Source organism: Chiloscyllium plagiosum, chromosome 28 (assembly GCF_004010195.1).
Source record: "Chiloscyllium plagiosum isolate BGI_BamShark_2017 chromosome 28, ASM401019v2, whole genome shotgun sequence".
NCBI lineage: Eukaryota > Metazoa > Chordata > Chondrichthyes > Orectolobiformes > Hemiscylliidae > Chiloscyllium > Chiloscyllium plagiosum.
This window is the reverse complement of record NC_057737.1, coordinates 50721259-50734368: the sequence shown is the minus strand read 5'-3', so window position 1 is coordinate 50734368 and position 13110 is coordinate 50721259. Positions and strand designations below refer to the sequence as shown.

General features: G+C 43.1%; 1 protein-coding gene across 1 annotated transcript in view; it reads right to left on the bottom strand.

Annotated features, from left to right (window-relative positions):
- The window catches only part of LOC122564240 (sodium-dependent neutral amino acid transporter SLC6A17-like), a 93481-nt gene that overhangs the window by 11805 nt on the left and 68566 nt on the right, over nucleotides 1–13110 (bottom strand). The window contains exons 3-5 of the mRNA XM_043718938.1: nucleotides 8164–8321; nucleotides 3242–3368; nucleotides 2443–2624 (exon numbers count right to left, since the gene is read on the bottom strand). Of these exons, the coding sequence (XP_043574873.1) occupies nucleotides 2443–2624; nucleotides 3242–3368; nucleotides 8164–8321 (467 nt within the window). The remainder of the gene's footprint in view (nucleotides 1–2442; nucleotides 2625–3241; nucleotides 3369–8163; nucleotides 8322–13110) is intronic.

Genomic DNA, 13110 nt, shown 5'->3' with positions numbered 1-13110 from the left:
CAATTCCCGCCTCAGGTGACTGACTTGTGTGGAGTTTGCACATTCTCCCCGTGTCTGCGTGGGTTTCCTCCGGGTGCTCTGGTTTCCTCCCACAGTCCAAAATTGTGTAGGTTAGGTGAATTGGCCATGGTAAATTGCCCATAGTGTTAGGTGCATGCGTAGGGGAATGGGTCTGGGTGGGTGCGCTTCGGCGGGTTGTGTTGACTTGTTGAGCCGAAAGGCCCGTTTCCACACTATAAGTAATCTAACCTAATCTAATCATTACCGGGGTGCGATTGAGGATCTAAAATCTGGATTTAGACTGTTGTCAGGAGCAACCATTTAATGCATGCTTTTACTAACTACAAAATGGCTTCTTAATGCAAGTAAGGAGAGCCAGGAGGGGGCACGAGAAAGGCTTGGCAGAACGGATGAGGGAGAACACAAAGGCATTTTACACTTATGTGAGGAATAAGAGAATGGTCAAAGAAAGAGTAGGGCTGATCAGGGATAGCATAGGGAATTTGTGTGTGGAGTCTGAGGAGGTAGGAGAAGCCCTAAATTGAGTTTTTTGCTTCTGTCTTTACGAAAGAAACAAATTTTGTAGTGAATGAAACCTTTGAAGAGCAGGTGTGAATGCTGGAATGGATAGAGATAGAGGAAACTGATGTGCTGAAAATTTTGTCAAACATTAAGATTGACAAGTTGCCAGGCCCGGACCAGACTTGTCCTCGGCTGTTTTGGGAAACGAGAAATGCAATTGCTTCGCCACTTGCGAAGATCTTTGCATCCTCGCTCTCCACTGGAGATGTACCCGAAGACTGGAGAGAAGCAAATGTAATTCCTCTCTTCAAGAAAGGAAATAGGGAAATCCACAACAATTACAGACCAGTAAGTCTCACGGCTGTCGTCTGCAAGGTGTTATAAAGGATTCTGAGGGTTACGATTTATGACCATCTGGAAGTGCATGGCTTGATTAAATGCAGTCAACACGGCTTTGTGAGGGGCAGGTTATGCCTCACAAACCTTATCGAGTTCTTAGAGGATGTGACTAGAAAGATTGATGAGGGTCGAGCTGTGGATGTGGCGTATATGGACTTCAGCAAGGCATTTGATAAGGTTCCCCATGGTAGGCTCATTCAGAAGGTCAGGAGGAATAGGATACAGGGGAACATAGCTGTCTGGATACAGAACTGGCTGGCCAACAAAAGATAGCGAGTGGTAGTAGAAAGAAAATATTCTGCCTGGAAGTCTGTGGTGAGTGGTGTTCCACAGGGCTCTGTCCTTGGCCCTCTACTGTTTGTAATTTTTATTAATGACTTGGATGAGGGGATTGAAGGATGGGTCAGCAAGTTTGCAGATGACACAAAGGTTGGAGGCATTGATAGTATAGAGGGCTGTTGTAGGCTGCAGCGGGACATTGACAGGATGCAGAGATGGGCTGAGAGGTGGCAGATGGAGTTCAACCTGGATAAATGTGAGGTGATGCATTTTGGAAGGTCGAATTTGAAAGCTGAGTACAGGATTAAGGATAGGATTCTTGGCAGTGTAGAGGAACAGACGGATTTTGGAGTGCAGGTACATAGATCCCTTAAAATGGTCACCAAAGTGGAGAGGGCTGTTAAGAAATCATTTGATGTTTTGGCTTTCATTAACAAGGGGATTGAGTTTAAGAGCTGTGAGAACTTGTTGCTACTCTATAAAACTTTGGTTAGACCGCACTTGGAATACTGTGTCCAGTTCTGGTTGCCCTATTATAGGAAAGATGTGGATGCTTTGGAGAGGGTTCAGAGGAGGTTTACCAGGATGCTGCCTGGACTGGAGGGCTTATCTTATGAAGAAAGGTTGACTGAGCCCGGACTTTTTTCATTAGAGAAAAGGAGGAGGAGAGGGGACCTAATTGAGGTATACAAGATAATGAGAGGCATAGTTAGAGTCAACAGCCAGAGACTATTTCCCAGGGCAGAAATGACTAACATGAGGGGTCATAGTTTTAAGCTGGTTGGAGGAAAGTATAGAGGGGATGTTAGAGGCGGGTTCTTTATGCAAAGAGTTGTGAGAGCATGGAATGCGTTGCCAGCAGCAGTTGTGGAAGCAAGGTCATTGTGGACATTTAAGAGACTGCTGGACATGCATATGGTCACAGAAATTTGAGGGTGCATACATGAGGATCAGTGGTCGGCACAACATCGTGGGCTGAAGGGCCTGTTCTGTGCTGTGCTGTTCTATGTTCTATATCTAATGAGTGGCAAGAACTATTATCTTGACAACTGAAAATCAGTGCAGGCATTATCAAATCAGTGAATTAATTGTTGATTTCACCAACTTTCAGAATTTTACTGCTGTACACAGAATAAAATTCCTTCCATACTATCACATTAAACATTCCCAGAACAAATACAACAGTGAGTTCAACACAGCAAAGCTCCCTCTATGCAGTCTCCCTGAAACTGATGGTCTTACCTTACCAGATGACTGGATACCTTTGATCGTACACAATCCTACAAGGAACCAAGCTGATAGGAGACACAGAGTCATCTTCCAGTTCAGACCTCCTCCTTCATTGATGTTATTGGCAATGTTCAGAGTATCTCTGTACCAGAAGTAGGTAGTAGCTGAACTCTTTTCACATTCTGGTTCCACAACTAGAGCGAGATACATATTCACAGTGAGTGCCATCACCAACTTCATTGTAAATGTTAATGTGACTTACTTCATCCAGCAACATCCAGACATTGGATCACAGGACTGTGCTGGAGGAAGTGTTTCTGGAAACATGGAACACCAGTGTCTAATTGACACAAGGGAATCCAAACTGAGGGAAAAGACAGTGAGCGTGGGAACCAATGGAGTGGGGTGTGATGAAAAGAAACTCAATGGGGCAGAGCGTAGTTTGATCAGAAACACCTTGTTGGAGGGCGAGTCACCCCAGTTTCAGTTTGTCTGGTTAGTGTTGCATAACAAATCCAATGGGTCAGAGAACGTTCATTGTCTGAGAAACTCTGACCTGTTTATTCATTAACTGTATTTTTTTCAATTCTTATTAGATGATTGATTGACACAAATGTTTCCTATTCTTATTTTGGTATTGTTGGAAAACAAATTATGACTTTTACACATTTTTACCTCAAGCAAGCTGTTCCATTGGCTTAAGCTAAACAAGTGAAGGAGAGCAAAGACTTGACCTTGAATCACAACATTGACAGGAGGGAGTACTGAGGAAACACAAATAACAAGCCTCAAAATTGAATATTTTACTTACTGGTAACACTACCATTGGTGATAAGAGGACACTCGCTCCATGGGAGGGGAGACTGGAATGATTTAAAAAAATAAAAAATACTCCAGCCAATGATAACATTGTAATAAAGTCCAACAAAGAAACAGACCTAGGGAGAGACAACAGAGAGTTCAGTCTGAATGATGGTCACAGCAGCAAGAAGGGAGGAGAATGAGGGAGACAGGATAATTAGGAAAAGGAGAAGGGGACTGAGGAAAGCAGAAGGGAGATCAGGACAGATTGATAGAAGACATTGGGTTGGGGATCGGTAGGTGAGAAGGATGTGGAGGAAAGAGGAGAAGTGGGAATTGGAGGAGACAGAGGAGAGTGCAAAGAGATGCAGGTAAGGAATGCCATTATGAGCATTTCTCATATCATGCCTGCATCAGAACAGGAACAATCATTGATTTGTTACAGCGCAGAAGTACTTTATAAAGTTCTGGCAAAGAGTCACTGGACCTGAAACATTAACTCTGATTTCTCTTCACAGGTGCTGCCAGACCTGCTGAGCTTTTCCAGCACCTTCTGTTTTTGCTTCAGAAGAACTTTAGTTTGTCAAACAGCCCAGCTGTGAGGACTGGGATACCGAAAGCTAGAACATTGCAACAGTGGCAATAGTTTAACCAGTCTCAGGTTGGGTGAACAATAATAGACGAAATGGACTGAATAGACCTAGTCCAGTACAGTAGCAGCACAACAACTCACCATTATTAAAAATGAAACAGTATAATGACTGAATTAAATTGAAACATTTCCCCTGGAGTTGTCAGTCAGATTGAGTGCTTGACAAAAAGAAATCAAGGCCTTGTAAATTAAGATTTCTGCTTCAACTAAACAAATAGGTCCTGGATAGAGTACTGACGATAAAAAACATTTTGTAACACAGATATTTCTCAATTTAAAATTCTGAGGGTTTACATTTGCAAAAAACTAAGATGGTGACAAATTTAAAATGGCCACAAAGTTAATTTTAAAGTGTTTGAAAATATTTTTGCCCAGAGGAACTCTCTCTCTGGCAAACTGGAGCTGATTCAGATTATGGAAATTTACTGAGAAATTTAAATGGTGATCTGAATTGAAGAAACATTCCAGAATATTATAGGCAGTGAGTGAAAGCATGGGGTTAGACTGGTAACAAGAAGCAGTTGGATCAGACTCAGACTGACCGAAGCATGAGTCAGGACCTTGGAATTGCAGTTCAAATTACATAGAATATAGAACATTACAGCGCAGTACATTACGGCCCTCGATGTTGCGCTGACCTGTCATACCAATCTGAAGCCCATCTAACCTACACTATTCCAGGTACATCCATATGCTTGTCCAATGACGACTCAAATGTACTTAAAGTTGGCGAATCTACTACCGTTGCAGGCAAAGCATTCCATACCCTTACTACTCTCTGAGTAAAGAAACTACCTTTGACATCTGTCCTATATCTATCACCTCTCAATTTAAAGCTATGGCCCCTTGTTCTTGCCATCACCATACTTGGAAAAAGGCTCTCCCTGTCCACCCTATCTAACCCTCTGATTATCTTCTATGTCTCTATTAAGTCACCTCTCAACCTTCTTGTCTCCAACGAAAATAGTCTCAAGTCCCTCAGCCTTTCCTCGTAAGACCTTCCCTCCATACCAGGCAACATCCTAGTAAATCTCCTCTGCACCCTTTCCAAAGCTTCCACATCCTTCTTATAATGCGGTGACCAGAACTGTACACAGTGCAGCCGCACCAGAGTTTTGTACAGCTGTAGCATAACCTCATGGTTCCGGAACTCGATCCCTCCTTTTAATAAAAGTTAAAACACTGTATGCCTTCTTAACAATCCTGTCAAACTGGGTGGCAACTTTCAAGGATCTGTGTACCTGGATACCGAGATCTCTCTGCTCATCTGCACTACCAAGAATCTTACCATTAGCCCAGTACTTTGCATTCCGGTTACTCCGACCAAAGTGAATCACCTCACACTTACAGAATGGTACAGCACACAAGGCAAATCAGTCCATCAAGCCAAAGTTGGTACTTTCAAAAATCTATACAACTAGCCTGACTCCTCTGTAAATCTTCTTACTTTAAGTGTTTATCCAATTCTCTTTTTAAAGATAGCACTAATTCTGCTTTTATTGCCCCTTCAGGCAACACATTTCAAATCAATGTGCTGCATCAAAAAACTCTCATCTTTCTTTTGGTTCATTTCCAAATTGGAAAGAGAATATAAAACTCAGCACAGGACATTGGTGGGACAACATCTGGAGTACTGTGTACAAAAATGGAGCCCTTATTTGAAAAAAAAATCCTTGCTTAGAAGTAGTTTAAAAAAGTTTCACTCAGCTTAACCCTGGGATGAAGGGATCATCTTGGAAAGAAATGTACGCAAACATTTGAAACATACAAGATCTTAAAGGGACTTGACAAGGTAGCTACCAGGAGAATGCTTCCCCTTACCAAGGAGAGTACAATTAGGAAAAAAGACTGTTTAAGAATAAGAGGGCCCTCTTGTAAAATGCAAATAAGACATTTTTTCTCTCAGAAGCTGGTTGGTCTACGGAATTATGAAAGATTAGGCATTCTCTCTTCTTCTTCCTTGGGACCCTCCAACCACATGGATCAATGTAGATTTCACCAGTTTCTTCATTCCCCCTTCTCCCAACTTATCCCACATCAGACCTTTCAACTCGCACCATCCTCCTGAACTATCCCACCTATCTGCTCCACCCTCCTCTCCGACCTATCACTATCACCTCCACCTCCATCTACCTATCGTATTCCCAGCTACCTCCACCCCCTCCACCCTCGCCCCTCCCCGCCCCACCCCGGGCCATCCCCTCATTTCTGATGAAGGGCTTATGCCAAATCATTGACTCTCCTGCTCCTTGGATGCTGCCTGACCGGCTATGCTTTGCCAGCACCACACTCTTTGACTGACATTGAATGATGGAGCAGGCTTGAGAGGCCTACTTCTCCTCCTATGTCCTACGATCCTGTATTCAAGCAAATGAAATGTGTGGTCTCTGGTTGCTGATTCTCCTAACCATTCAAACAGACTCTCTCCATTTATCCTATTAAAAGCCATTGTGATTTTTAACATCTTTAAATCTCCTCTTAATCTGCTTGGCTTTAAAAAGAATAATCCTAGTTTCTCCAGCCTCTCGACATAACTTGATGAGATATATCCAGGCTGCTATGGGAGGCAAGGGAGGAGATTGCTGCAGCGCTGGCAGAAATAGCGAATACTTTGCTGTTTGCAGATGAAGCATCAGATGACTGGCAGATCGATAATGCGGTTCCTTTGGTCAAGGTGGGCAGCAGGATAGGCCAGGTAATTTCAGACCAGTTAGTCTATACATCACCGGGAGGGAAATAATTGGAAAAAAATCTGAGCAACAGGATTAATCAATCAGTGATAGTCTGATTTGCAAAAGGGAGAAGATTTTCTCTAATTTAATTGAGTTTTTGAAATAGTGACAAAATACATTGATGAGGTAGGTGTTGTTGACATGATATATAAAGACTTTAGTAAAGCCTTTCACAATCCCACATGGAAAGCTGGTCCAAAATTCCTGAAGAAGGGCTTATGCCCGAAACGTCGATTCTCCTGTTCCCTGGATGCTGCCTGACCTGCTGCGCTTTTCCAGCAACACATTTTCAGCCAAAATGTAACAGTCCATGGAATCCAAGGCAAATTGGGAAACTGGATCTAAAACTGACTTGTAAACACTGGACAAATGTATTGGTGGAGGGGTGCCTTTGTGATCAGAAGACTGTGACCAGCAGTGTACCACAGAAATTATTGCTGGGACCCTTGCTGTTTATTTTATATATTAACGACTTGAATATGAATGTAAAAGTTTGCAGATGACCAAAATTGGTGCATGTTGATGGTGCAGAGGATAGTCTCAGGCTACAGTCTGATATTGATCACACAGTCAATTGAACAGAGCAATGGTAGATGAAATTTAATCCTGATAAGTGTGAGATGATGCATTTTGGGAGGTCTAATAAGGAAAGGACGTACACAATGAATAAGCCTCTAGAGAGTACTGAGGAATAAAGGCATCTTGGGTGTACAAATTCACAGATCCCTGAAGGTGACAGTACAGTTGGACAGGGTGAAGGCAGCATACAGGATACTTGACTTCATCAGCTAGGATACAAAATATGGAGCAAGGAAGTCTTGTTACACCTTTATAAAACATTGGTTAGGCCCAAGGTGGAATACTGTGTGCAGTTCTGGTCACCACATGGATTGGACGAATGTGATTACACTGAAGAGGGTGCAGAGGAGATTCATGAAAAGTCTTAGTTATGAGGAGAGACTGGATAAGTTAGGTTTATTTTCCTTGGAGCAGAGGTGGCAGTGGGGAGAATCTTATTGAGATATATAAATCTCTTCCTGATGGCATATACGTCTAAGACCAGACAGACATAAGTTGAGATGTAAGTGGTTTTGAAGAAAGAAACCTTTCACCCAGAGGGTGGTAGAAATATGGAACATGCTGCCTGAGAGGGCAGTTGAGGCAGGTACTTTTGCAACATTTAAGGAGCATCTGGATGAGCACCTAAAATGCCAGGGCCCAGTAGGCTATAGAGCAAGTGCAGACAAATGAAATTAGTTTAGTTTGGTGTTTATTGGTTGACAGGCCTGTTTCTATGCTGTATGATTCTAAGTCCTTCATCGCTGGAAACATTTTAGTAAAACCACTCCTTAACCTCCAAAAGTCTTGACATTCTTTCTAAAGTACAATTAGTCTACAATTAGTCACAAGGCTCCAGATGAGGCCTAAAATGTAATTTTTAAATGTTAAACATGATTTCCTTTTCTTTAATCTCAATGCCTTTACTTGTAAAAGTCAAATCAGATCTACAGTTTTAACAGCTTCTCAACATTCAGCGATGGTACTCACAATGCAACTTGCAAATCCAATGCCGCCCAGCCTGGGGCATACGTAGTTCCAGACACCAATACTCCCACGCCTTATTCTTTGGCCCACTGCAAGTTCCAGGAAAAACAGGGGAATTCCAATGATAAGAAGCAGGATGAAATAGGGAACAAGATAAGCACCTGCAAATAAGACAGATCTTTAGCATGAATTAAAATAATTTGACAGGATCACACAGTCTGTAATATTCAGACAACGTGTTCTCAGATTGACGAGTGAAATCTCTACTCCTTGCAGTTTGCTTTGTGTTTGAAGGGCAACTGCAGTCAAGGTTAAGCTAATGTCTTCAGAATCTCAAACAGAAGGCTTATCTGCTTTTCACATTACAGAAATTGACACCATTTCCATGTCCCCTCCTGTCATATCTTTTTGCAACTTCTCCTCACTGATATCAATTTTCTGCAATATAACCAAGTCTTGCTTCATCCTGCTCCCCAGAACCCTGACCAAGAAATTGTTCCTGATCCCAAAATCGTGATTCTGAAACCATTCCAATCACCCCATCGTTCTTCCAACGCTAGATCTAAACCCCCATCCCTAATCTGAATCCTGATCTTAACTCTAATGCTCAAAACTGATGCCTGACAAAGCCCTCAGTGTTCTGTTCAATACCCCAACATGCCCTGAGCCAGCTACAGTCCCCCTCCTGGAGCCCACTGCCAACTCCCCCTTTAACCGGTCTGGCCTCTTGCTCTCGTCAACCTTGACATGTCTCTTGACTTTAATTGCTGCTGCAGACAGTAATGAACCAGCAGGGCACAGAATATAAATCTTCACAGCTTGGTTGCCCAGCTGTCACGCTTCTCAAAAAATCTTATTTTAAAGCAAGAAATCAAAATCTCTAGGTTGAATGTATGACAACCATGAATAGTTTGGTTTTATCAAATTTTAACATATTGGAATTCATTCAACTTGCATTGAGAAGACATCTTTAACATTGTCAACACAGGAAAATTATCAAAGTATGAATCATACCACATCAGTTCAGGGCAAACTCTTGCTCAAAGAGGCTAGTTTTAAGGAGCTTCTTACAGACTCAGAGAGAAGGGCAAAAGCACTTAGGGAGGGAATTTTAAAGATCTGGTGACAGATAACGAAAGATATGGCCACTATTGATGAAGTGCTTCAAACTGGGGAGGTTCAAGAGGGCAGAAGTGCAGAGGTTGGAGTGTGAAGAAGATTACAGAGATAGAGAATGGGGAAGCCACAAAGGGATTTGAGAACAAGATGAGAATTTTTAAAAATTGAGGCATTGCTTGACCAAGAGCTAATGTGGTCAGTAGTTAAGGAGCAGAGCTTGGTGCAAATTCAGATACATGCAGAATAGCTGAAGGCTAAATTAAGTTTAGCTAGGAGGGAATGTGTACACTCAGCCTCTAGGAATCACAGCTCAGAATAAACAAAACAAAACCTTTCCGGTTATGAGCTGAGAAATCTGCAAGTTGAACAATGCAATGGAAATGAAAATAGACACCATTGCTGATAAGAGATTAGCTGTGATAAATGTTGGGTAATGGGGATAGGGTAGTGGAATGGGTCTATGTGGGATGTTCTTCAGAGGATCAGTGCAAACTTGACTGACCAATTGGTCTCTTTCTGCACTGTAGAATTTTATTATTCCAGAAATTTCTTCAGCCAGAGGTTGATGAATCAGTGGAACTCATTGCTGCAGAAGACTGTTGAGGTCAAGTCATTAAGTATACTCAAGACAGAGATAGGCTCTTGATCAGCGAGGGGATCAAGGGATACGGGAAGAAGGCGAGAGAATAGAGTTGAGAAACATATCAGCCATGATCAAATGGTGGAGCAGATCCAATGGGCTGAATGGCCTAATTGTGTTCCAATATCTTTATAGTCTATGGTATTATGGTAATCATAAGTCTACTTGAAATAAAAAGTACTCACCAGCTACCCACATCTTGTTATAGATCATAGAATGTTACAGCACAGTACAGGCCCTTTGGCCCTTGATGTTGCGCCGACCTGTGAAATTAATCTGATGCCCATCTAACCTCCACCGTTCCATTATTATCCACATGTATGCCCAATGCCCATTTAAACATCCTTAACATCAGCAAGTCTACTACTGTTGCAGGCAGCCATTCCACGCCCCTACTACTGAGTAAAGAAACTACCCCAATATCTGTCCTAAATCAATCACCCCTCAATTTAAAGCTATGTCCCCTCATGTTCGCCTTCACCATCCAAGGAAAAAGGCTCTCACTGTCCACCCTATCTAACCCTCTGATTACCTTATAAGTTGCGATTAAGTCACCTCTCAACCTTCTTCTCTCCAATGAAAACAGCCTCAATTCCCTCAGCCTTTCCTCGTAGGACCTCACCAGGCAACATCCGAGTAAGTCTCCCCTGAGCACTTTCCATAGCTTCCACATCCTTCTTATAATGCGGTGACCGAAACTGTACACGCAATTCTCCAGGTGCGGCCTTACCAGTGTCTTGTACAGGTGAAGTATGACCTCATGGCTCAGAACTCTATCCCCCTACCAATAAACGCCAACCATCATATGCCTTCTTAAAAATCCTATCAACCTGGGTGACAACTTTCAGGGATCTATGTACCTGGACACCGAGACCTCTCTGTTCATCCACACTGCTAAGAATTTTACCATTAGCCCAGTACTCTGCATTCCGGTTACTTTTTCCGAAGTGAACTACCTCACACTTTTCTGCATTTCTCCAACCCACAACATCCTTTGGCACTATCTACAACTCTGCCTACCTTAGTGTCATCCACAAATTTATTAACCCATCTTTCTATGCCCACATCCAGATCATTTATGAAAATAACAAAGTAGTGGCCCCAAAATAGATCCTTGTGGCACACCACAGGTAACTGAGATCCAAGATGAACATTTCCCAATAACCATCATCCTCTGTCTTTTTCCAGCTAGACAATTTCTAATCCAAACCGCTAAGTCACCTTCAATCCCAAAACTCTGTATTTTGTGCAATAGCCTACTGTGTGGAACCTTATCAAACGCCTTACTGAAGTCAATGTACACCACACCAACTGCTTTACCTTCATCCACCTGTTTTGTCACCTTCCCGAAGAATTCAAAAAGGTTAGTGAGGGATGACCAACCCTTCACAAAACCATGTTGTGGTTTTGTGAAGGATAGGTCCATCCCTAATCAAATTATTCCTTTCCAGATGATTATAAATCCTCTCTCTTATAACCTTTTCCAACAACCAAAGTAAGACTCACTGGCATATAATTACCAGGGCTGTCCCGACTCCCCTTCTTAAACAAGGGAACAAGATTTGCTATCCTCCAGTCATCTGGCACTACTACTGTCAACAATGATGAGATAAAGATCAAAGCCAAAAGCGCTGCAATCTCCTTCCTGGCTTCCCAGAGAATCAGAGGATAAATCCCATCCGGCCCAGGCGTCTTATCTATTATCAGATCTTCAAAAATTGCTAAAACCTCATCGTTGTCAACCGCAATTCCATGTCATCTCGTAGCTTGTATTTCCATATTCTCACTAACATTGCCCTTTCCAATGTGAATACAGATGAAAAATATTCATTAAGCACTTCCCTTATGTCATCAGATTCCGCACACAAGTTCCCACTACTGTCTTTTATTGGCCCTGATCGGGCCCTGATCTTACTCTAGTCATTCTTTTATTTCTGGTATACCTATAGAAGGCCTTAGAGTTTTCCTTGATCCTATCCGCCAACAACTTCTTATGTCCCCTCCTGGCTCTTCTTAGCCCTCTCTTTAGATCTTTTCTGGCTAACGTATATCTCTCAAGCCCCCTAATGGAGTTTTCACACCTCATCCTCACATAAGCCGCCTTCTTCCTCTTGACAAGCGCTTCAACTTCTTTAGTAAACCATGGCTCCCTCTCTCGACAACTACCTCACTGCTTGATAGGTATATACTTATCAAGGATCTGCAGTTGCTGTTCCTTAAATAAGCTCCACATTTCAAATGTGTCCATTCCCTGCAGTTTCCTTCCCCATCCTATGCATCCTAAATCTTGCCTAATTGCATCATAATTGCCTTTCCCCAGCTGTACCTCTTTCCTTGTGATATATCTATCCCTATCCATTGCTATTGTAAACATAATCAAATTGTGGTCACTATCATCAAAGTGCTCACCTACCTCCAAACTAATTCTGGATTAGTGGTGCGGGAAGAGCACAACAGTTCAGGCAGCATCTGAGAAGCAGTAAAATCGAGGTTTCAGGCAAAAGCCCTTCATCAGGAATAAAGGCAGAGAGCCTAAAGCGTGGAGAGATAAACTAGAGGAGGGTAGGGGTGGGGAGAAAGTAGCACAGAGTACAATAGGTGATTGGGGGAGGGGATCAAGGTGATAGGTCAGGGAGGAGGGTGGAGTGGATAGGTGGAAAAGAAGATAGGCAGGTAGGACAAGTCATGGGGACAGTGCTGAGCTGGAAGTTTGGAACTAGGGTGAGGTGGGGGAAGGGGAAATGAGGAAACCGATGAAGTCCACATTGATGCCCTGGTGTTGAAGTGTTCCGAGGCAGAAGATGAGGCGTTCTTCCTCCAGGCGTCTGGTGGTGAGGGAGCGATGGTGAAGGAGGCCAGGACCTCCATGTCCTCGGCAGAGTGGGAGGGGAAGTTGAAATATTGGGCTACAGGGCGGTGGGGCTGATTGGTGCAGGTGTCCCGGAGATGTTCCCTAAAGCGCTCTGCTCGGAGGTGTCCAGTCTCCCCAATGTAGAGGAGACCGCATTGGGAGCAACGGATACAATAAATTACAATGGTTAATGTGCAGGTAAAACTTTGATGGATGTGGAAGGCTCCTTTAGGGCCTTGGATGGAGGTGAGGGAAGAGGTGTGGGCGCAGGTTTTGCAATTCCTGTGGTGGCAGGGGAAGGTGCCAGGATGGGAGGGTGGGTTGTAGGGGGGGCGTGGAC